This window comes from Cebus imitator, unplaced genomic scaffold (assembly GCF_001604975.1).
Source record: "Cebus imitator isolate Cc_AM_T3 unplaced genomic scaffold, Cebus_imitator-1.0 Scaffold233, whole genome shotgun sequence".
NCBI lineage: Eukaryota > Metazoa > Chordata > Mammalia > Primates > Cebidae > Cebus > Cebus imitator.
This window is the reverse complement of record NW_016107548.1, coordinates 1,883,361-1,909,078: the sequence shown is the minus strand read 5'-3', so window position 1 is coordinate 1,909,078 and position 25,718 is coordinate 1,883,361. Positions and strand designations below refer to the sequence as shown.

General features: G+C 37.2%; 1 protein-coding gene across 3 annotated transcripts in view; it reads left to right on the top strand.

Moving 5' to 3' along the window:
- Positions 1 to 20,107, top strand: part of NDNF (neuron derived neurotrophic factor) — a 42,003-nt gene extending 21,896 nt beyond the window's left edge. For 2 of the 3 annotated variants that reach the window (XM_017497578.2, XM_037727505.1), the window contains exons 2-4: positions 5,591 to 5,779; positions 11,047 to 11,171; positions 13,862 to 20,107. In XM_017497578.2, the coding sequence (XP_017353067.1) occupies positions 5,592 to 5,779; positions 11,047 to 11,171; positions 13,862 to 15,255 (1,707 nt within the window). In that variant the 5' untranslated portion in view covers position 5,591 and the 3' untranslated portion in view covers positions 15,256 to 20,107. Of the gene's footprint in view, positions 1 to 5,367; positions 5,373 to 5,590; positions 5,780 to 11,046; positions 11,172 to 13,861 lie in introns of those variants that run through there. The other variant, XM_017497577.2, reaches the window with a different exon arrangement.
- The last annotated feature ends 5,611 nt before the right edge of the window (positions 20,108 to 25,718 follow it).

Here is a 25,718-nt window from a genome sequence, read left to right as displayed (position 1 = left end):
TGTACATGTTCAGCTATCCAACATTTACTCCACTCCCTACTCCTTGCAAAACAATAAAAATGCTTTCAATCTATTCACTGGCATTTTCTTTAAAACTGGAGGAGATGAAAGGGAGAAGCAAGTTCCCATCACTATAGTCCTAAAACATTACAAGGAATCCCTTCTCCACATCTCTTGGGTTGTATAGTATTTGCCTGCTCACCAGAAAGAGGGCAGCAGATGTTCCATTTTATATTTAAAAGTTTCCTCTTTGGGGACTACTATTCATTTGCCTTAACTACAACGTCAACTGGTTGAACTCATAATGTTTCTACATTTTTGATATAAAAATATGTGTATGTATATATTCATACACCATATAAACTATTTACTTTGGATTATCCAAACCTATCTCTACATTTCTAAGAATAGACTATATGGTTAATCTTGGGACAATTTTATTTTTCCTTTTAACTTGTGGGATATTGGCATTCCAAAGAAAAAAACTGTCTCATATTACCAATAACCTATTTTCCAAAGATTGAAGTGTATCAAATAATTAGGTCATTTTTATTTTCTCACCTCAGTTTTAGCAGGATCTGAGGGCTTGTGCCAAATATGAAGAAGGCCTTTGACAACATAAAAATAGCAGAATTATGGATTAGCATCTATCTTTCATTCATTACAAATTTTCAGTTGAAACAAAGTCAATTTTCTCAGTAATAGAGTAACACCACCAAGTTCTTCTGGGTTGTGAATAACTGCAACCAAGTTGATCTGCCTAGCAAAACAAAAATATTTGGAATTATCCTAGCAACTTTCAACTTATGTTTGAACTAAAGCCTCAATTGTAGAAAGATAGCAAGATTTGTTGCTGTGCAAACACATTTCCTACATCATCCACCAGATGGCCATGAGAAAAGAAAGAGTGCCTAAAGTGAAACTCTGATTAGTGTTATTTAATATAAAGTTTAAATCTAGATAAGCTCTGGATACCTAGAAGTAACAAAAAAGAAATGAGAGGAGAAGTTATGCCATTAGAAGGCACTTTGTAATCTTAGAAAAAAAGTCTGTTCTTATAAATTAATTTAAGGCTTATGCTTAAGAAGAATGAATATTCATTTGTTTATTTTAAGTGAGTAATTCTTAAACTGTATACCTGAGAGAGAACATTTTATGGGTGGGGAAAACATACAAAATCTTAAAAAACCACCATTTAAATAATATCTATGTAAACCTTCAATTTTTGGTCAGTAAATGTAAGTTGTAAAAACATACACAATGTATCTGCTCTGTCATTTTTTTATTAGCTATATTCAGTGCTTCTTTTAAATACATTTTAACTTCTTCTTGTAACCTGATCATATTGAACAAGCCAACAATGTTCCCTAATATTTAAGTTTTCTCCCAATAATAGTTGCATGTTACTAGAATAATATTTTGAGAATCAGAATCCGACAGAGTATAAATTCCTGTGTTTGGGGGCCATACTAATTTTTAAAACTTTTTTGAAAAGCGTGTTTTGCCCATAATTGGTATAGCAATTAAATGGTTAAAACGATTTCAGAAACAAAAAAAATATGAGCTGATGGAATTTTAGTTTGGGAAGTATGATGTTTTTGATAAAGCAAAAGATAAAGTTGAGTCTATTACCTATTGGTGATAGTCTAAATAGTATCTACCTGAGCCAATAAAGTAGGTAAACCAGTAAAATAGTTTATAAATTGAAGCTTAATGTCAAAAACTGTTGGAAGAGTTGAGATTTTAGTGCACTTGAAATCTAATAAATTAGTCTGTCATGGTTTCATGGATGCTAGAAGAAGGCATGGTACTCCTGGATCAGATAAAGGACTTTATTACTCAGAACAATGCAGTAGGCATAGTATCATTATTTTTTCTACTGGCTGCCTGACCACTATTTCCCACAGGATAATGCAAAGAGGGCCAGAGACCACCAGCCCATGCTTTGGATTTTATTACAGGAGAGGAGAGGATCCCTGAATTTAGGGACCTAAAATCTTTTATAATGGGTGGTAGTCATGCCTGCTCTTTGTTCCAGAGGCTTTATCTTCCAAGGTCGCTCACTATACAAATATTATTGAAAAGGTAATGTGGAACAAAAGCAATCAGTACTTCTGCTCCCAAGATATGCAAAAAGAAACACAGAGACCCATGGAGAATTGCCACCCAACACTTACTCTGCATAATTCTATAACTTGAAATTGTTTATTAATATTAATTTGCTAAGTAGCTGACTTGGAGAATATATAATAATCAGATTTACCATATTTTAAGCCACCTAAAATAAATAGTTCATATTTTTTACATCAGATAGTATTTACCATGTAACCTTACTTAGCTAAGTCTCAATTTGATCATTTTTAAAAAGAGAAAAAAGAATAGTGCCTACTTCATAATGTTGTTGCTAGCATTAGATGAAATAATATATTTAAAGAACTTAGAAGAATGCCTGGTATGCGGCATGTATACAACAAAATTTATTAATATTGTTTTTATTTCAGAAATCTCAGAATTGTTTTTTTTTTTCTTTTTTTTTGAGATGGAGTCTTGCTCTGTCACCAGGCTGGAGTGCAATGAATGGTGTGACCTCCGCTCACTACAGCCTGGGCAGTGCAGGGTTCAAGAGATTCTCCTGCCTCAGTCTCCCGAGTAGCTGGGATTACAGGCACCCACCACCACACCCAGCTAATTTTTGTATTTTTAGTAGAGAGAGGGTTTCACCATGTTGGCCAGGCTGGTCTTGAACTCCTGACCTGACCTCAGGTGATCTCCTGCCTTGGTTTCCCGAAGTGAGGGGATTATAGGCGTGAGCCACCATGTAAACATGCCACACACCAGGCATTCTTCTAAGTTATTTAAATATATTATTTCATCTAATGCTAGCAACAACATTATGAAGTAGGCACTATTCTTTTTTCTCATTATTTTAGTTAGTCAATTTAATATAGAAAGAGTTCTTTCCTAGAGCAGTTTAGGATGCAGAGAAAGTTCCTAACCATCGTGACTATTTTTCCAACTCAGGGGCTGACCTAAATATCCCAGATATCCTGGGTCGTTGGGCAGCTTGTCCTGCTAAGTCATACTGTGGCACTGCCATTGGTAGCTTTGTGGGCAAACATGGGGCCTGAGGAGGTAAGCCTTGAGTGGCTCTGAGGCAAACATGCCTGTGTATCTCACTTTCAAGTTCTCTCGTAGTATGTTTGCTATAAGTTCCTAACAAGTATGGAGAGCCAAATTCTAGCTATTTCTAAAGAGATTTTCTTCTTTAATTGGCCTCTTCTGTCCTTACAAGGCAAGTTTTGGGGATGGTACTACAAAGAGAGATGAACTGGTAGAGTTGTATGTGGCATTTCTATGGTATTTCTAAACAGAGGTAGCATAGCAAATGCCATTTGGATTTTCCATTTTTGTTAACTCCAAACAAAAGAGGAGCAAAGGGAAGGGACAGAGAGCGGTGAGGGAGGTCCCATTCAGGTCAGTCCACCATGTCCTTGCTTGGTTAGACTAGATCAACCTAGTCTTGATTTTGACCCATCCAGCCGTCTTTTGCAGACATAACCCTTGTGTACTGTTAGTAACTCTCATGAGCTCCCACTGGCATCCCCAACTTCTTTCAGATTTCTCCTTGACAATCATCTGGATACCTGAGGGAGAGATTATTTCATGCTACTTAAGGAGGCCTGGTCTCATTCTTAAACTGCCAGCTTGTTAGGAAGAAGAGGTTTTAGTTCAGTCACAGAAGCATTGCTCATCAGAGATCACCCATTCAAACTCTTTGGAAAACCGAGGTCCGGAGTGGCTATGTGAATTGCCTAAGATCACACATCTAGTTAGGAACTGAAACTAAACATCAAGTTTCTTAGTTCTCAGTTGAATTTTCTTACATTTTCAATACAATTAAGAAATAAGAGTAGGAAATAAAAGCCTCGTAATAAGTTATTATGGCTTTCTGGAGAGATATTACAGAGGATGAACACCGGGCCCTGCAGTCAGAACCCCCTGTATTTGTATCCTTTCTCTACTTACATAATGGAGGTTTATTTTTGCATAGGATAGCAGCGACTTCACAGGCTGATTGTGAGGACTAAATGTAGTGGTGCAACATATGAACTTAGCACAGTGCTTTGCACATAGTAGCTCTAAATCACTTCAGATATTTTGTATGAAAACTGCACAACACAGAGCAGAAAAGAATATTTGGAAAAAAGAAGTAAAATGCTTTTTGCACAAGCTCACTGTGAAAAAACCAACTCTCATGTCCACATTGTAAAAAAGAGAATGTTTATTTCCTTTAAAATATACATTTTTTTGCTATCTGAATCTGTTTTTGATAGCATTCAAAAAAAGATAAAATTAAAATCAAATGATGTTTTAAGTAGAGGTTGATTACAGTAATGTCCATTTAAAAATAAAACTGGCATTCACCTCATCTTAAGTTATCACAAATATTTGCTAAAGTACCTCAATGTAAAAACATATTTCTCTGATGAGAAAGATAATTCCCTGATGTATATTAAGTCAAAGAAGTAAAGGAAAACAATTCTTTACATATTTCTTTCTGTGAGAAAAAAATTGACCAAATGGTCAGAGGAAGCAAAATTTTTCAAGCGCACCTGTCATGTCAAGGAATTTGCCTACCTGGAGCTTCCTGTTGGGAACACCAAGACATGTGGAACACAGTGTCTGTGACAACACCCCTACAGCAATGTACAGTAGAGAATGACTCATCTTTATTTAGAGAATCTTTGATGAAAGTCAGTGACACATGCCAAAATGTAACTCTGCTGTAGGTTAAAATAAATGTTTTAAATATACATCTTTCTAACTTGATATGTGAGTGGGGGTTCAAGCCCACTTCCTAAAATGATGGGATATATATGTCAACGCTGTGTTGAAGACTCTCGTACCCGATAACTAGACATCAACAACTAACTCATCTTGTAATTTTGAACAAATTGCTTAATCTGCGAGGAAGATGAACTTTATGATTTCTAAGAATCCCTGACTTATGAAAGTTTGATCTTGGAAAAAGCATAATACTATATAGACAGAGTTATACATGTTTAGTCTGTAGTCAGATTTTAGGGAAGAATAAAAACAACTGAGCAGTGATGATTTTCTGGTTCAACCACACCATCAATTAGCAACTTCACTGCTGAGCAATGATACCAACCAACCATTGGTTTAAGCTTTAGAATAGTTCAAAGAACTGACCATAAGAGATTATTTTTGTATAAGCTTTGAGACATTGATACAGTGTTATCTACAATGTTCATATAGGCTTCTGCTGTAATGAAGTGAGGATTTTCTCTCTGAATACCCTTAGGGAAGTTAATGCAACAAGAGTCTTTTCATTTCAAAATCTTTTTAATGTCTGAAATTCTAGTGAATTTATTCTCAACATCATGAAGTCATTTGAAGAAAAAATGTAGGAAAGTTCCCTTCAAGATCATGTGCATGTATCCAAAATATGTGATGCCTCCCTAAGTTTCCATCAAAACTAAAATAGTGTTGACCCTTTAGAAAGTCTGTGACTTGCCTGAGTGTCTGCCTGCAGAACTAATACAAGCAGTCATTTCTGTTGCCTCAGGATGGTGCTGCTCCACTGGTGTCTGCTGTGGCTCCTGTTTCCACTCAGCTCAAGGACCCAGAAGTTACCCACCCGGGATGAGGAACTATTTCAGATGCAGATCCGGGACAAGGCATTTTTTCATGATTCATCAGTAATTCCAGATGGAGCTGAAATCAGCAGTTATCTCTTTAGAGATACACCTAAAAGGTATTCTCCCTGCAGTATTTTCTTTATTAAAATGCTCACAAATGATGCCTCCAAAAAAGAAAATAATCTTTTAGACTTAGTTTAGATAATTTACAAATCAACCTATGAATGGTATTACTGATTTTCTGGGTGAAGAAGGACATGCAACTTCTAATTATGACATAGAGACTGTTTGATGCCTGCTGATTGTCATCTCCTTTTGGGTAGAGGAGGCAATGCTTACATTTCTTAAACTTTAGAATGATTATTTTCTTATTTTCATTACAGTAGAACTAAGAAGGATTCCGTAGGATTAAAATGAAATCAATTTTCATGAATATGTATGATTCTTCAAGAGTTTGCATTAAGCTTCATTTTTGTTTTTGAGACAAGATCTCACTCTGTAGCCCAGGTTGGAGTACAGTAGCACAGTCATGGCTAACTGTAGCCTCAACATCCCAGGAGGACACAATCCTCCCACCTCAGCCTCACAAGTAGCTGGTACTACAGGTCTGGTGTGCCACCTTGCCCAGCAAATTTTTAAAATTTTTAGTAGATATGGGGGTTTCACTATGTTGCCCAGGCTGATCTCTAACTCCTTTGCTCAAGTGCTCCTCCTGCCTCAGCATCCCAAAGTGTTGGAATTACAGGTGTGAGACACCACACTCAACACATTGTTTTAGGAGTATAATATTTCTTTACCAAATATCATCAGATACTAAGAGAATCAAACTAAAAAGTCATAGCAACTGACATTGTTTATTTACCTTTACTCCAACTTCAACAAATTGGGCTCACATAAAGTTTCTAAATATTTTGACCTTTAAAATTTATATATATATATATATATATATATATATATATATATATAATATGTTATAAATTACTTGTATTTAAACTTATCTACTTTGTAGTGATCAAACTCTTTTCTCCCTTTACAAGTTTAGAACACACAGTTAATCTTTGGATAATTACATTTCAAAACCAGTTGCTCCTTCTAACCTGGGATACATTGACATTCCAAAGGATTAAACTGTCTGAGAACATCAGTAATTCATTTTCTAGAGATTGAGGTGTATCAGGTACTTAGTCATCTTTTCAGTTCTGATTAACAGTAATCATGAAAGTTGGTGATCTGAACCCCTTCCACTTAATGGCCCAGTTGCATCTCCATCTGCTTAGTCAAAATGATGGCAGGTGATCAGTTTTCCTACATTGACTGGAGTGAACTATGGTTTGGATATTATTTCAGCACTGCTTGAGTGAAATTATTTGTTTGCATGAACACACTAGACTAGTAACTGACTTGTCAGTAACATATAAAATAATTATGAATCTTTAAATGACATTCCTGAGAGTAAAGGCAGAAGAGGAAAGGATGATTACATTGAAGGAACTTGCTTGCTGTCTTGGTCCTGACTAAAATTGAGTCTGTAAAAATAGTAAAAGGCATATAAAACAGTCGTACTACTTTACCTTAATCTTAAATGTTAACTGAGCTCTTGGTGAACACATTTGGCTTTTCATATTATTTTGCCCTTTGAAATTTACGTGTGAGTGAAATCAAATCAAAATTTTTCTGTAGAAATTACCTTCATTTCCCAAATGCACTTGTGCACTGCCTTTTTTGCAGCATAGTTTAAACACAGCATTCCTCATTATATAATCATCACTTAAGCAAATAATTTATCTTCTTTAGTCTTCCAGTTTCTTAAAACTTAAATAAGTTTCGCCTCTAAGAGTTGTTTTAGAAATTACACTTTTTAAGAAAAATTCCATGTTTTTATTATGAGACATTATAAAACAGCATTTTCTCATTTTTATTTCTTTCATTTATTCATTCTTTATTTTTATCTTTTTTCCAGCAATAATTATTGAGGCCCTTGGTAGCCACAACTGGAAAAAATGTTAACATGAACTAGTAAAAGCAGACTTACACTACTAATGAATTATAGCCACAAGTAGAAACTTCATTTCTAGGGGTGAAATATGCAGTGATAAACACACATAGATGTTGTTGATATTCCAACTAAAAAAAGAAATTCCAGATAAAGTTGCATAGCAGTAAATTTAAAAAGACAACAAACACATTAATTATTCTTCTGTTTATACATAAATTCCAAAGGCTAAATGACTCATGGTGTGTTTATCCCTCAGCTTTGGCACTATAATTCTGTGCCATGTTTCCTTAGTTATTAATTACGTTTCTGTATCCCTCACTAGCCAGTAAATCTCTTGAATACGTAGATTATGTCCTGTTATCTCTGATTGTCACTCTCTTCTACAGCTGCTTTGTGGATGGTAGACAATAAATGTCTGTCAAATTGTTAAATATATTCAAACTATCATGTATCCCTAATCGTAAGTGCTTCCATATGAAAATGTTGACTTAGAGGGACTCCCTGCTGCTTTATATGCATAATGGTTACCTTGTGGAATGCAAGTATTGTTTTATTTGTAATTGGTCACCTATGACCGATATTTAAGTTACTGAGACACAGTTTGGGAAATAAACTACTTCCTTGTATGAAATGAGAACAGAAGATAATAGACCAACTTGGACATTGTTTCCTTCTGTGGCATTGGTTACCTCTGCTGTTGAGATAAAACTCAACATCAAACAAGAGGTTTTCAAAACTCTTTTACTTTCATGATGCCAAACTAGTTACATTGTTGTACCTATGTCTTTGTAATATAGATAGGCTCAGTTGTGTTTATATGGTTAATAACTCCCATGCAACCTGGCCAAAGGGACAAAATTCTACTCACAAAAAGTAGACTGCAATGAAAATTAAGCCTTCCGACACTCTCTTCAGGAATGCTCATGGTACATTAAACTTTCCATACAGTAAACAATTCAATCACCTATTCCGTCTAGATGATTGTTTAACTTTACTATTTATAAATAAGTTGCTTTTGCATTTATAGGGTCTTCGCTTTATTTGTCCACCCACTGCCCCCTTCACATTCTCCATCTCCAAATGCATCTTTGAATGGCGGCGGCTGGGGGGAGGTACTTATATTTCCATTCAGATTCTGTATCTTCAGATAGAAGCAGATTCTAGGTATATGAACCAGGCTAGAGCAAGAAGTTTGGCGTTAGGATTCTTAGGTTTTATTTACTCATTTAGTAATTCAATGATTTTAAAATGTTGATCAAGCACCTACATGCAGAAATCGGTGCTAAGTGATAGGAATACAAAGGTGATAAATGAACCCTAACAAGGCCTTTTTGAGGAAAATGATAATAATCAAATAATAATACAATTATATAGTCACAAATGATAATACGTGCCCAAAAGTAAAAAGTATAGGACATTCTGAGAATACATAAGAGGATCTGATCCAGAGTGAGGTGGAAAATGCACCCCTGAAGAACTGACTTTAAATGTGGGTCTGTGTCAGAAACCTCTGCAGTGACAGGGCCTCAGCCCACCTCACCTGTCTTTTGTCCTGTGACTACCCATTTAAGTCTCTGTGCTCAAACCCCAAAGGGCATCCTTAGTTCCCAAACTCTACCTACCCTATCATTTATGGGATGTGGTTTTCTCTGCCTGAAATGAACTCCTTTGTCCCTACTCACATTGAAAGTCACTTCTTCAAGGATGAATTTCCTTTAGTTTCAAAGACTAAAATAAATCTCAAGGAATGTTTGTTGGATGAACTAATGAGTAGTTTCCTATATATTCACTTTCACTACCTCCAAATCATTCCTTAAAACTGCAGCAAGAGGAATCTCCTAAAAAAGCAAATATACTATGTGTCTTCCAGCTCAGAGTCCTATAAGAGCTTTAGATTTTAGCTGTGGGAAACAATTCCTTAATTGTATGAGCCTGGTTGAGGTCACACAGGGAGTGAGCATAGGTGGAAAAGAGACGTCCAAGCATAGTCTTGTGGTTCACTCCTGACATTAGAGTTTGGGGAGGTGAGAAGGAACCAGTAGAGACCTCTGGGGTTGGAGACTCTGGTGGTCAGTGTTGGTCATGGTTATGGAGAGAATAGGAAGACGAGAGATACCCAGGAGGTTCAATCCACAGGAGGCAAGGCCTGCTTTTCCCTGCATGGAATCAATGAGCAACTCTGGGCTTGCTAGAACTGAAACCATGGTCTCCTGATTGGCAAGATTATAGGTTTTGAAAGATAAGTAAGTGAAACTGTGTAAGTCATTTGGAGTAACAATGTATGGTATTTCTATAGTTAAGCAATATTTTTATTCTTTTTAAAGCATTACAATAAAGGCTCAGGTGAAGGCGTAGAGTAGAACATTTGATTTTTAAATTTTTGTTTTAAAATCATTAACTTATTTAATTCAACAGAAAATCTTGTGATCGAGAACTCAGTGATCTTTAGTTTTTAAAAATATTTCACAATCTCGTGATTAGATAACACCATTCAAAAAGACATGAAATGGGCCACCATGGTGGCTCACACATGTAATCCCAGTGCTTTGGGAGGCTGAGGCAGGAGGATCACTGGAGGCCAAGAGTTTGAGACCAGTCAGGGCACCAGAGACCCCCATCTGTACCAAAAAATTTAAAGATTAGCCAGATATGGTGGTGTACACCTGTAGTCCCAGCTACTCAGGAAGCTGAGTTGGGAGGATCGTTTGAGCCCAGGAGTTTGAGGCTGCAGGGAGCTATGATCACGCCGCTGCACTCCAGCCTGGGAGACAGTGCAAGACTGTCTCAAAACAAACAAACAAAAAGATAAGAAATAGTAAAGCTGTGAATAAAAGTCACCAATATAAAAATGTGAATACAGCATGTTTTCTTTTTTTTTTGCCAGAGACAAACACTTTAGAACTAGGATGCTGTGAAAATGGTCTATTGAAATAGTTGCAATTATGTCAGAGTGCCCACAAGGTAATGTACAAATTTGTCACCAAACGTATGGAAGGCATACCACCTAACAGGCTACAAACCTGGAAATTTTCTTGGTTGTGATTTATTTTGCAATGGCAGGGCCCGTGTTAAATAAAAACAGACAACAGGTAAGTGTTGATTTTTAACTCAAAACACTTTGGGTTCAATGTCTTTTATTTCACACTGTATCTGATGATAAATCTGGTTGCAGATTCTTGGGGCTGTTGGACTTCCACAGTCAATGCTGTATCATCTTTTGTGTCAAATAGCCAATTTTATTCTCTGTTAAGTGAAAATACAGTGACATTTGATGAAAATTTTATAAAATTTATACAATGAAAAAACCACAAATGATTTCTCCAGTAAGTTTTGATTGTGTATGTTAGAAAAAATTACCACAGTTTAACCTGGCCCACTTTCCCACAGGTATTTCTTTGTGGTTGAAGAAGACAATACTCCATTATCAGTCACAGTGACACCCTGTGATGCACCTCTGGAGTGGAAGCTGAGCCTCCAGGAGCTGCCAGAGGACACGAGTGGGGAAGGGTCAGGTAAGCAGCAGGATAGGTCTGACCCTGGACCTTTGAGTGGTTGGTTTTAAGGCTTGTGAAACATACAACCTTCTGTGTGTTAGTAAGAAAAAGTAGCATGCACAGGTGAAGCTGGAGGTATGAGATGGAGACAAGGAAAGTGGGAGGGTGGCATCAGATGACATTGACCCTGGTAAAATCAAAGGCTAGGAGAGACAGGTAGGGGGACTGACAGATTGAGGAGAAGGGGAGAGGTTTGGACTAACCTCTTCGGCTGTGGTTTGCAATCTTGCCTAAGCACCCTAATCTCATGTAAGGCTTTAAAAACCGCTGATGCCTAGATCTTGCAAAGGTCTGATTTAATTGCCATGGGGTGAGGTCTGAACATTGGGATTTTTAGCCCGCACCCTCCAGGTAATTCTGATTACAGCCAAGGTTAAGAACCTCTGATCTCCAGGGAATAAGAGGTGGAAACAGAGAGGCATTTAGCAGCAGTTAAAGGCCAAGATGAAAACAAAGTTAGTAGGATGAGTGGGCTAAGATTTAAAGAAGACACAGATGATGGGGAGCAAATAATAAGATAAAAGGGAAACGAGAAGAGTCTGTGTGGAGCCCTGGAGTAAGGCTCTTTAAGGGCATCATAGGTTAAAGATGAAGGCCCTACAAAAGAGGCTAACAGGGAGCCATAGTAGTTACAAAGAGGAACAATTAGGAAAATTGGAAAGCAATTAGGAAAATTATGGAAGTATGTATGGGGAGTAGACCAAGATACAGAAAATGAATCTTGATGGGCTTTTGCTCTGTCACCTAGGCTGGAGTGCAATGGTGTAATCTTGGCTCACTACAACCTCCACCTTCCAGGCTCAAGCAGTTCCCCTGCCTCAGCCTCCAAAGTAGCTGGGATCACAGGTGTATGCCACTAGACCCAGCTAACTTTTTGTATTTTTGTAGAGACGGGGTTTTACTATGCTGCCTAGGCTGGTCTCGAATGCCTGAGCTCAAGCAATTTGCCCACTTCTGCCTCCCAAACTGCTGGGATTACTGGCGTGAGCCACCGCACCTGGCCAAATCTTGATGCTAATATACCTGTTTGATGATTGTGTTTATCCCATGGTTTAGGAATATGAAATTCTGTGTAGCTCACTTTCAACCTGCAGTGATAAGCTGGAAAAGGTTTCTTCTTACTGTAGCTATCCAATCATTCACCAAGCCGTGGAAACTTATCTATACACTGATATCTGTGTGATATCTGATGCTTATAGTAACAAACGATGGAAAAAAATGGTTTAGCTATAATACTATTCCCGTGTTATTCCTGCATGCATGTTCTATACAATGCACCTTAAACGATCCTTTATTTATTTATTTATTGAGACAGGGTCTTGCTCTGTTGCCCAGGCTGGAGCATAGTGGTGCAATCATAGCTCACTGCAGCCTTGAATTCCTGGGCTTAACCAATCCTCCTGCCTCAGCCTCCCAAGTAGCTGGAACTATAGGCACTTGCCACTGTGTTCAGCTAATTTTTTTAATCTTTATTTTTTGTAGAGACAGGGTCCCTCTTTGTTGTCCAGGCTTGGCTTCAAGTGATCTTCTAGCTGCAGCATCCCAAAGTGCTGGGATAACAGGCATAAGCCATGACACCTGGCCAGACAGTCTTACTGGTACTTTATATTCTGTATTTTATTTCGTATTATTTGTTTATTTACCAGGAACACGTGCACTTTATTGAATGCCATTATAGAAAAGTGTGTGAAGATAAAGGGCTGATACAGGATTCAGCTCGGGGCAGGGCGAGGAATGGAAGGTGGAGTTCATGGGAAACCAGTCACGGGCAGAGCCCCTGGCCCGGATGATTCCTCTTGATCTATTGATAGACTTGCAAGATCAATACTGGGATGATGATCAGCAGAATGGTCATGATGATGCCCAAATCAGGGCCCAGATGTTCAGGCACTTGGCGGTAGCGGCATAGGCCTGGGCCCCGGTCAGGTCGCCAACCATCTTCCTGTCCCTAGACTTCAAGGAGTAGGGGAACGCTATGAAGCCCAGGCAGCAGGAGTTCATGAAAAGGATGTTGAAAGGGGACCAGACAACATGGTCGGGCATGGAAATCTCGGTATAGATGTGGATCACAGTGGATGTTGGGGGAGCAGTGTTACGGGGCACCCCCAGCACATCCGCCTCATGCTCACCCTTCAGCATCTCATAGTTGGAGGGACGGTGGGACAGTTGGTGTTGGCAGGAGTGAAGAAGGTTTGGACAGTGTGGTTCATGGCGTCCAGGGAAGACCAGCTGTGATTGGGTTGCTGGGATGGTTCTATATTTGTATTTTAATCAGAATGTCTAGTCCTTCTAACAATAGTGAAATTAGCAAAATGGCTAGCCATCCAAATGCAAACTGATAAAATTCTTTTCATAAGCAGATTGATAGGATTAATAATTTCTCAAAAGCTTACAGCCTCTGACCTAAAATTTTTACTTATTGCCTTCTGTTCTGAAGAAATAATTTAAATTCAGAAATGCCTTACACATATATGAAAGCATTATGTATAATGGTCAAAATAAATATTACTTCTAATACATTTATGAATACTTTTACTTATGAACATATATTATTTTCATGAGAAAAAATGAGATAAAAGCATAAGTTAAGGTTAGCAAGCCACAGTGTATGCCCTGACAGTAGCCTGTTCTTCTTGTGTATCTTCTAGGTGATCTGGAACCTCTTGAGCAGCAGAAGCAGCAGATCATTAATGAGGAAGGCACTGAGTTATTCTCCTACAAAGGCAATGATGTTGAGTATTTTATATCTTCTAGTTCCCCATCTGGTTTATATCAGTTGGATCTTCTTTCAACAGAGAAAGACACACATTTCAAAATATATGCCACAACAACTCCAGAATCTGATCAGCCATACCCTGAGTTATCCTATGACCCAAGAGTAGATGTGACCTCCCTGGGGCGCACCACAGTCACTTTGGCCTGGAAACCGAGCCCCACTGCCTCTTTGCTGAAACAACCCATTCAGTACTGTGTGGTCATCAACAAAGAGCACAATTTCAAAAGTCTCTGTGCAGTGGAAGCAAAACTGAGTGCAGATGATGCTTTTATGATGGCACCGAAACCTGGTCTAGACTTCAGTCCCTTTGACTTTGCCCATTTTGGATTTCCTTCAGATAATTCAGGTAAAGAACGCGGCTTCCAAGCAAAGCCTTCTCCAAAACTGGGGCGTCATGTCTACTCCAGGCCCAAGGTTGACATTCAAAAAATCTGCATAGGAAACAAGAACATCTTTACTGTCTCTGATCTGAAACCTGACACGCAGTACTACTTTGATGTATTTGTAGTCAACATCAACAGCAACATGAGCACCGCTTATGTAGGCACCTTTGCCAGGACCAAGGAAGAAGCCAAACAGAAGACAGTCGAGCTAAAAGACGGGAAGGTTACAGATGTATTTGTTAAAAGGAAGGGAGCAAAGATTCTACGGTTTGCTCCAGTCTCTTCTCACCAGAAAGTCACCTTCTTTATTCACTCTTGTCTGGATGCTGTCCAAATCCAAGTGAGAAGAGATGGGAAACTTCTTCTGTCTCAGAATGTGGAAGGCATTCGGCAGTTTCAGCTTAGAGGAAAACCTAAAGCGAAATACCTCATTCGGCTGAAAGGAAACAAGAAGGGAGCATCTATGTTGAAAATACTAGCTACCACAAGGCCTACTAAGCAGTCATTTCCCTCTCTTCCTGAAGACACAAGAATCAAAGCTTTTGACAAGCTCCGTACCTGTTCCTCGGCCACCGTGGCTTGGCTAGGCACTCAGGAAAGGAACAAGTTTTGCATCTACAAAAAAGAAGTGGATGATAACTACAATGAAGACCAGAAGAAAAGAGAGCAAAACCAATGCCTAGGACCAGATATAAGGAAGAAGTCAGAAAAGGTCCTCTGTAAATATTTCCACAGTCAAAACCTGCAGAAAGCAGTGACCACAGAAACAATTAAAGGTCTTCAGCCTGGCAAATCTTACCTGCTGGATGTTTATGTCATAGGACATGGGGGGCACTCTGTAAAGTATCAGAGTAAGGTTGTGAAAACTAGGAAGTTCTGTTAGTTACCTTATGATAGAGATATATTACGTAGAACTTCAGGAGGGACATTAAATCACTTTAAGTATAAACTGACTACTCCCACAGCTGAGAGAAGTTGTGACCTGTACTTGTACTATGGAAGGAAGGATATCAACATGTGTTTATTGATGTTTAATAAGTAACTCTTGAAGGAGACTTGTTCTAGAGTGCCCCGTGGTACCTAGTGTGTGTCTGATGCCGGTTGGTGTCAAAGATAGAGGACTTCTTGAAGGAACTTGCTATTCCTTGCTTTGACCCCTGCATGAACTGCTTCTAAATTATTTTATTACCTAAAAATTTAAAATATACCATTCATTGCACACACCCACAAATGCAAATCATTCCTCTCTATAGATGCTAGGATATATATATATATATAAATTATTTTATAAATTCTTGTTTTAAATGTCAGTGTTTCTATGATTGTAAACTATTAAGTTCTTTTCCTGTTAAAGTACAGATCTAATCTAAGTATTATTAAGTGGACAGCCCTCTAGTCAGTTATATTGCTATTGTAAATTCTTATTTGTTGAGTAAAATGTTTAAATACTGTATGTATCTCATGTACAAAGTTGACATACATTATATTCATGTACATAAAATTAAAGATACTAGATTATATGCTGTTCTTTTTCCCAAGCAGCTACTTTGGTGTATTCAATTTAATCTGTCCTCAAAACTGCATCTTCTGTAGTTTGGCACCAAAATAAGCCCTTTTTTAGTAGTTAAAAAGGGATGCCTCCGCTCTCTAAAGTTACTATGGCATTAGAAATAGTTATTAAAATTTGTATTTTTGACATTGAATAGGAGCCAGCTGTTATGAGATTTGAGAGAGCTACAATAGACTTGTTTTAAAAGAATAGGAGAAGCCAAACACTAACTTGATAACTATTCAACAAATTGTCGTTAATAACATAAAATACATCACATTATAAGCATTGATTTTAAGTACAAAATTGGGATATTTCAAGTAAGTTTCAATATTACCAAAATAGTTAAATAATTATTTTAATCTCTAGCTGACACAACAAACACCAATCAGGACTTTGATTAGTAAGAAGAAAACTAGGAAAGTTGCTGTTTCATAGCATTAATGGTCTACTACTTTTAACTTTGATTTTTCATGGGTTTTTTGAAAGTAATTTCGGGTGTTAGAAGCAGTTTAGGCAAATAATAACAGAAATCTTTTATAAGAGACCGTGAACAAAGGGCACTTTTAGGTAGCTTCATTCTCCATAGGTTCTATACATAAATCATGAGGTATTATGAGAACATTGGTCCAGGAGTCAGAAAAGTCTGGAATTTACAATCACCTAAAGCATATGACGTTAAGAAATCTTACCTCCCATCATCTCTCTTTCCTATCTGTAACATTACATGATAGATTTAGATGAGATGACATTGTCAGATACCTTCTATCATAAGAGGTTGTTTTTGGTAGAATTCTATGATTCCAAAGTGCTGTTACTCTAAGTGTGGATGGGTGTAATCTCTTTACCCCTACACTGCCCCTGCATGCTGACACTGCCTCCATATGGTAGGCATTCAACAGCAACATTGCTCTGGAGTATAGATGGCTATGGTTAAGGTAGTGTGAGTGGTGGTCCTTATAAAATATTCTCTGCTTACCTTAGGAGAAAATAGTTCCTTAAAAATGTTATCATCCAATCCTCAGTGTTAAGGTATCTAAACAAGTGACCATATCTGTACACAACAGTAATGACACCTGAAAGAATTTTTTAAATGATAAAGAGGAGTACCCCATGGTTATATAACCAACCAACTTGGAAGGGGAGACTTTAAAATTGACAACATCCCAGAGATGTCGTATCCTAAGTTATGAATGTGCTGCCTTTGAATAAATATCAACTTTCTCATAGTAGGCACATATATATTATTACAGAACAATGTGCTAAGTGGGACTATAGTGAATGAAAGAGTTATTGCAGCTTCTGAAGGTGACAGACTTAACTTTCAGATATTGCTTAATGCCTGGGAAACCTGGGAACCAGGCCAAGTCAATTTAACCAAGGTTTTGCTTTTTAGTCAGATGTGATGGTGGTTTCTACATAGTCTGGATAAATCCAAAATTATTTCATGGTCCCAGCAAAATTTGCCTTTTTGAAATTATTAGAAAAATGAAATACACATGGTGAAATTTCTACCATTTTCCTAAAGAAAGGGGAACCTATTAAAAATGAAGCTCTCTTATTTACTACTGCATTTCTATTTTAGGAGCATTTGGCTAAACTGGGGACAAAAACAAAAACTTGTTCTTAATTAACAAAAGAACTAGAAAGTAGCTAATATGAAAGCACCACCTTGTGTTCATTCAGCTCCACGATAGCTCTACAGACAGCAGGGCATTTAGAGTCCCAAGTATTGTCATACATCACTGGGGAGGGGAGAATCTTTAAGGACATTTAGTTTACAATCTTTATTATTTTTCAGGTGTTGAAAAGAGATTAAAGATCATAGAAGTCAGAATAAATTTGCAAAAGTTCTCATAGTCAAAACAGCTAAGTAATGGCATTGCCCAGACTCCAAAATCCTGACCAGAATATAAATCACCAATTCTTGGTTTAAAGGGTTTTTTTGTGAATCATTTTCCAAAAAAAGTAGTACACTTTTTGTGTTACTTACTATTTCAAAGAAACTTATTCTTCAAGACCATTTCAGATTTCCTTAGGAATGTATGTGTTACCCATAATTGACCACTTCAAACTTGTAAGAAAAAAAATTTTGTGGACATTTTGTTATTTTTAGAGACACAAGTATTTCTAATCTAGGTTTGCATTGCACATATAAACTTGAGGCTGTGAGATCATTAGTCAGTTGCTTTAATTATAAGCCCTGTTTTTTTAAAATCTAAAACTAACCAGAATCTATAAGAATTATGACAGATTATTTTCTTCATTCAATTACCTTATAATCAATTTCTAGATTAAATGTTTAAACATGCATTAAAGGGTTAGTGCTGAAAAGCACTTATTTTCATTACTCAGAACACATTTGAAAAAATTACAATTTGTGTAAGATGAAGAGACTTAAAAGATGACAAAGATGAACTTTAGAGTTTGAAAAAGGCTTAATGATTCTTAATGGTTTGACTCAATAAAACCACACACACACACACACACACACACACACACACACACTTTTGTATATAATTCAAGGGATTCATTGTTGCTGAAACCAGTCCAGTATTCCTTCCAATATTTCACCAATCGCTTCTAGAGATTATCAGTTCTACCATCTCATTTTACAGATGAGGAAATTGAGGCCCAATTAAGACTAGAATCCAGATTCCTTTACTCCCACTTTAATGTCCACTCAGGACTTCATCTTAAACACTTCTTCACTGTAGAAAGCATGGGACAACTCACCCAGAGTGTACTTCTTTTGTCTTTATTCACTGGCTCACTTCAAAACAAAAGAAAAACAAGTGTCTAATTTGGAGGACAAGGTCATCTGGAGCATCTCCAGCCACTTCCTCCCCCAACTCTGATATGGTGTGACAGAGATTCATTCGATTGGGAACCTGCCTTCTGGCCCTCTCCCTATGACCAAGTAGAGTGACCACTGCCAGACTTTAACTGGCCTTTATATGTAGTCATCTAAATGACCTGGAAAGCATCAGGACACACTCACCATTGTTTCCCCGGAGAGTTTTAGCCTGAAAAATACAGGGTCTTTGGGGATTTGGGCCTTTGTTGTTTTGAAAGTGGGAAGTAGGAGAAAGGAAAACGGAGAGAAGTGGGGTGTGGAGAGAAGTTCAGTTTTATCTCACTTCTTTCTCTGAGATGTCTAAGAAGTCAAGATAAGAGATTCAGTGTAACTTGATTTTATTAATGTTTGCATTCTGCCTTTCATGCAACCTTACACTGGAGCACTGGACCTGGATCACCATCCTCTCTGCCAGAATTGCATCTCTGCAATTCTGGACATTTTGTGGACATTTTCATTTCCCAGGAGTGGTTGATCATGCATCTGGGCAAGATTTCCTTCATTTTTCTTTACATTCCCCATTCCTGACCGTTGAGAAATAGTCATCAAAGTTCAGAAATAAAGTCTTTTAGAATGCCTTTCCAGATTGACTCTTAGAACTCTTTCAAAGATATTTGTAAATATTCACTCTAAGTGTAAAAGAAATAAAAGGCTGTAGATCTTTGTTATGGAAAAACCATTAGCTCAAGATTGAATAGTTCAAGGTCTTAGGCACGGTTACATCTTACACTGTCATTATTAAATCCCAACAAAGAGAGGGTGGGATTGATTATCCCACAGTATTGTGGGGAGGAAGACAGTGCAGGGAAAGCCATTGATTCCTAGTAAAAGATCCATTAAAAAACTGAGCTAAGGATGACGTGCCAGAATGTAATTCATCATCCCTTTATGCTACAGAGGAGAGCTTGCAAGACAGTGTAAGATTTCCCTGAAATTTGTTAGAAATGTCGTCTAGACATTGAGCCAGGAACACAATCAAGTAACCTCCCGGGATATAGCCAGGCCCCAAGCCTCTTCAGAATTGGGAATAATGTTTTGAATTGAAACAGAGGTGTAAAACAGAGAGGTCAGAGCAGATCAGTACTGGTTATGGGTGATGAGATCCAGACAAAATAGTCTTGAAAAAAATAACTGTCTTACAATGAGGGGGTGTGATGGATGTGTTACTTTGTTTTTGAGTCTAGTAGTATTAATGTCTGAAACTGGTCAGTTTTTAGGGGCAACTTCAAAATGTAGTTTGTCTTTCTCTTTTCTTATAAATATCTGCCAAGACTAATACCCAATCAAATGCCTTGACTTGGAAATAAACAAATATCCGTTTCTTCTCTATAATTACCTTTTGGTATAATCTTTTCAATTTGTGTAAATAGGATCTAACAGAATAACACCAATAGTTGTTTTAAGATAGACTGAAAAAAACCCCAAAATGCCCACATTTAATTGTTATAATTCTGACAGTAGTGTGTTTCTGAGAGAAAATATTTATAATAAACAGAACCAAGTATATTAATACATCACTGGCATAGAAGTCTGATTGTTTATTCTCATCCCTTCCTATAAAATGAACTCAGACCTATTTAAATAGGATTAATATATTAGTTTCTTTCATCATGTAGGCCTGATAATTTCCACATTGCCAGACCAACAGTTTTTGGAAATAGCATGCCACCCTCAAGAACCACTGGGAAATGTCTCATAAGCATCTACATTTGTCTGACCTCGTTTGTGCTCTGCGGGTCCATACAACTGAAGTAACAAGATTGTGGCTTAACCAATGTCAGAGTTATAACTATAGACATAGATTGCTGTATGAGCAATTTGATAAGAGCAACTGATCTAGTCATAAATATGGCCCATTTCCAATGGTTGAGTTTCCATGTATCACAGTAGCTACAGTAGCTTTAGCAACATTGGATGTTTCCAGCTCTTCTGGATGTGGTAAGGACTTCAAGTGAGAGAGACAAACAACCATATGTATATGTTTTAAATAACCAAATAAAATTCAACCAGTTCTCTTATGGTAAAATATAACTTTAAAAACATTTTTAAAGAAATAGCAGACTCTTTCTTGGTTGACTATTTTAAAAGAGTAGTATTGAATATCTCCTTCCTGCTAAATAAAGCTTGTCATTCTCCTTCAAATAAAGCGGTCAAGCTGTAAATTACAGGTTGCAGAATTTTGCCTTCTCTTCTGCACGGGATCACGGGTTCTGTTGGGTTGTCCTGGGGTGATCTTCAGGTATGGAAAAGATGACAGAGATATGAAAGCAGGGTAAGAATCACAAAATTTACATCTAAATTGCATTTTGTACATGTTCCATTGACTAATGATAGAGAGCTGTGCTTCAAATACAGCTGTGGGCTGAGCAAACTTGGCTGCTCTAAATACTGAATGCCAGTTCCTTTGCCAGTTCCATGGGCAAGCATTCTGAGAGGCCTGAGTAAAAACGTGCAGATAAATACTCAGTTCTGGAGTTTTTTGGTGCCAAAGCATACAGAATACTTATGTTCTGCTATGGAAATCTTGGAAGAACAGAACTTCTGTTTTTGATAGCTCTGAGGATTTAAAACAGTTCTTAGACTACTTATTACCTTTCATAAAACTCACTCCTACTTTAAAAGTCTCTTGGTGGCTTACCTATATTAAAAAGAGGAAAATATTTTTTTTTTATTCCACTGAGTTTTCTCTTCTCTATTGAAGTTAAGCAAGCTAATAAGAGGACAGCAGAGGAAAGAGTGCAGAAGTGGGACTTTGGGCATTTTTTAAAACTTCTGTGGACCTGAGCTTTCTCATTGGTAAAATGAGAAGGGTGATGATCTCCTAGATTCCTTTTTGGAGAAGCAGAGAAACTAACAACTTTTAAGCACATACTGAGTGCCAAGCGTTTGAAATGCCATTATTTAATCCTCATAACAACCCTGAGATGAAGACATTTTGTATTCTCATTAAGCACAGGGGGAACCCAAAGAACAAATAAATTATATAATGTGCTCAAGGTCACAAAGTTAATACAAGATGGAGTTGAAATTAAAACTCAGATACATCTGGTACCCAGTGAATGCATTTTTCCACATCCACCTGTATGATTGTGAACTCTAGTGCTACTTAGTGAATTTCACCAGAATAGCATACATGATGAGTAACTTACTAAAACTGGGGAAAGTTAAAGTGTATTAAAGCTTGGCCTGCATAAATATGTTTTCTATATATAAACAAGTTTTCTCTGACATGGATAAATATCAAGCACTAGGGACAGAAGATGAATAATTGACAAAGTATTGCTAAGCTGCTCTTAATTGTGTAGAACTTTCCTGTTTTAATGGTAACTTATACTACCATAGCAATTTTGCTTGGTATTTGTTTGTGTCTTATTATACAGAATTTGATGTAATGCTTACATATGATATAATGTGTCTTCGATATGATGTTAATAAACCTTTATTTAATGCTTTTGTGTTTTAGCACATAAAGAGTTGTCTGTGGTTGTCTTTGTTTCTGTTTCTGTTTTGCCCTTGCATGTTTGATTTCTGTTATCATTTTTTAACAGCAGATGTTTACTGGGACTTCAATTAGGTGCCACATCCTGAGATGAGAGTTATAGCCTGAGCTGAGGCATGTCTTTAGTCCATGTAATAACCTTATGAAGTAGGCACTGTTATTTTTCACATTTTACTGATGAAGAAGCTGAGGGTCAGAGAAGTTAAGTTAAGTTAAGTTAAGTTAAGTTAAGTTAAGTTAAGAACTTAACTTAAGTTAAGTTAAGTTAATGCTCAATTTCATGAAGTTAATATGGGGTGCATTTCTGTGTCCAATTCAGGGTTTTAGATAATGCCAATGTGGGAAGACAAGATACTCATTTACTGCCTTTGGGAAAGATCCTTTGACTGTTTTCCAAGAAACTACTGGCACAAATCTACCTTTGAATTTGTTAGACTTGTGCTCATTCTACAAAGCACTTCTTTTGATGGCACATCAGATACTTGCTATTGACATTCTTGTGATTTGCTTTATTACACTTTTGTTCCCATATAAAGTTTTCCTCATGTACTTCACAGTTAAGGAGTTCACACAGCCACTTCCAGAGTCCCAGTCTGAGAGTTAATGAATCAGCCTGGGAACTTCATGTCCTGCATGGGAAAGAAGCCGGCTATGACAGGGTTCAGGTAGCGTCATCAGGGCTTGTTTGGTTGGACTCCTTCCTGGACAATGCTAGGGAGGAATGATCGTAATGTTTATTCTCTGGGTCCTCCTCAAACTTGAAAATATTTTTTTTCTAGTTGCTAAAGTAATATTATATATAAACTACAAATTACTGAAACACATGACATGAAACTTGAACATATGCCCTGATTATTGTCCCCAAAGAAAATTAATTTTTACAATTCTACTTGCATTCCAATACTTTTTCTTTCCTGTTCATAAAATAATATTTATTATCTTTCATTTTTATGAAATATGAATACTCAGTTTTGCTTTTTTCATTGAATTTGATATTTTGACCTACAATCCCTGCCAACCTGACCTTTTAAAAAATCAATTCTTTCCAGACATTCTCCAATGATTTGTGAAGGCGTGTGTCTTATGAGCAAATATATTAAACCATCCTCAAATTTAGTGCTGAACCATCACCTACCTCTTCTATGCTCACTGTTGCATATAAGCTTCCTCTCCAACAAGTAACATAGTCTAGAACTTGTTTTCATCTTTAGGCTCATCAGTATCTTTGTGGGAGTATTTCCCAGACAAAATGGGATATTTCTTAGGAGTTCATGGATGCATGATTTTAAGAGTCAGACAAATATATTTAAATGTCAATTCAAAGAAAATGTTGTTAAAGCCCAGTTAAGTGATTTTTATATTAAGATTTTACTGAATTCTGTGTCTGCTTCACACTAATCAAGTTGATATTTGGCAAGGAAAGACGACATTCTGTGAAGAAATTTTCCCTGAGTACCTGTGACAAAGAGGTTGTGTTAAAAGCAAGTCAACCATCCTGGTGGAGTGGGATCTGAAAGAAGAATAATAATTATAAATAATAAAATTTAAAAAGCAGGTCATCCCCTGGTTTCTCTTTTCCTATCTTCCACAAATCTCTACTCCCAACTGCCTGATCTAATAAAAGCCAAAAAGCAAGTACTTTCTTTTTTTTAAATTTTATTTTATGCTAGTCAAAATATCTAAAATGATATCTGCTTAATAAAATTTTAAGTGTATGATACGATATGATTGACGGTACGGTACCATGTGCACAGCAGTTCCCTAGAGGGTACTTATCTTGCTTGACTAAAACTTTATCCCCATAGATTAGTAATTCCCTACGTCTTCTCCTCTCAGCCTCTGACAATCATCATTCCGTTTTTTTGTTTTGTTTTGTTTTGTTTTAGACAGGATCTTGCTCTGACGCTAAAGCGCTGGAGTGCAGTGGTACAATCACAGTTAACTACAGCCTTGACCTCCTGGGCTAAGGCGATCCTCCCACCAGAGTCTCCCAAGTAGCTGGGACTACAGGTGTGTACCACCACATCCAATTAATTTTTGCTATTTTTAATTATACTTTAGGTTCTGGAGTACATGTGCAGAACGTGCAGGTTTGTTGCATAGGTCTACATGTGCCATGGTGGTTTGCTGTACCCATCAACCATCATCTACATTAGGCATTCCTCTTAATGTTATCCCTCCCCTAACCCACAAACCCCTGATAATCCCTGGTGTATGATGGTCTCTGCCCTGTGCCCATGTGTTCTCATTGTTCAACTCACACTTAAAAGTGAGAACATGTGGTATTTGATTTTCTGTTCTTGTGTTAGTTTGTTGAGAATGATGGTTTCCAGCTTCATCCATGTCCTTGCAAAGGACATGAACTCATCCTTTTTTATGACTGCATAGTATTCCATATCGTATATGTGCCACATTTTCTTTATGCAGTCTATCATTCATGGGCATTTGGGTTGGTTCTGAGTCTTTGCTATTGTGAATAGTGCTGCACACAGAAACATACATGTGCATGTGTACTTATAGTAGAATGATTTATAAACCTTTGGGTAGGTACCCAGGAATGAGATTGCTGGGTCAAATGGCATTTCTACTTTTAGATCCTTGAGGAGTTGCCACATTGTCTTCCACAATGGTTGAACTAACTTACACTCCCACCAACAGTATAAAAGCATTTCTACTTCTCCACATCCTCTCCAGCATCTGTTGCCTCCTGACTTTTTAATGATCACCATTCTAACTGGTGTGAGATGGTATCTCAATGTAGTTTTGATTTGCATTTCTCTAATAACCAGTGATGATGAGCCTTTTTTCATATGATTGTTGGCTGCATAAATGTCTTCTCTTGAGAAGTGTCTGCTTATATCCTTTGCCCACTTTTTGATGGGGTTGTTTTTTTCTTGTAAATTTGTTTAAGTTCTTTGTAGATTCTGGATATTAGCCCTTTGTCAGATGAATAGATTGAAAAAATTTTCTCTCATTCTGTAGGTTGCCAGTTCACTCTGATGATAGTTTCTTTTAATGTGCAGAAGCACTTTAGTTTAATTAGATGTCATTTGTCAATTTTGGTTTTGTTGCCATTGCTTTTGGTGTTTTAGTCGTGAAGACTTTGCCCATGTCTAAGTCCTGAATGGTATTGCCTAGGTTTTCTTCTAGGGTCTTTATGGTTTTAGGTCTTATGTTTAAGTCTTTAATTCCTCTTGAGTTAATTTTTGTATAAGGTGTAAGGAATAGGTCCAGTTTCAACTTTCTTCATATGGCTAGCCAGTTTTCCCAATGCCATTTGTTAAATAGGGAATCCTTTCCCCATTGCTTGTTTTTATCAGATTTGTCAAAGATCAGATGGTTGTAGATGTGCAGTGTTATTTCTGAGGCCTCTGCTCTGTTCCATTGGTCTATATATCTGTTTTGGTACCAGTACCATGCTGTATTGGTTATAGCAGCCTT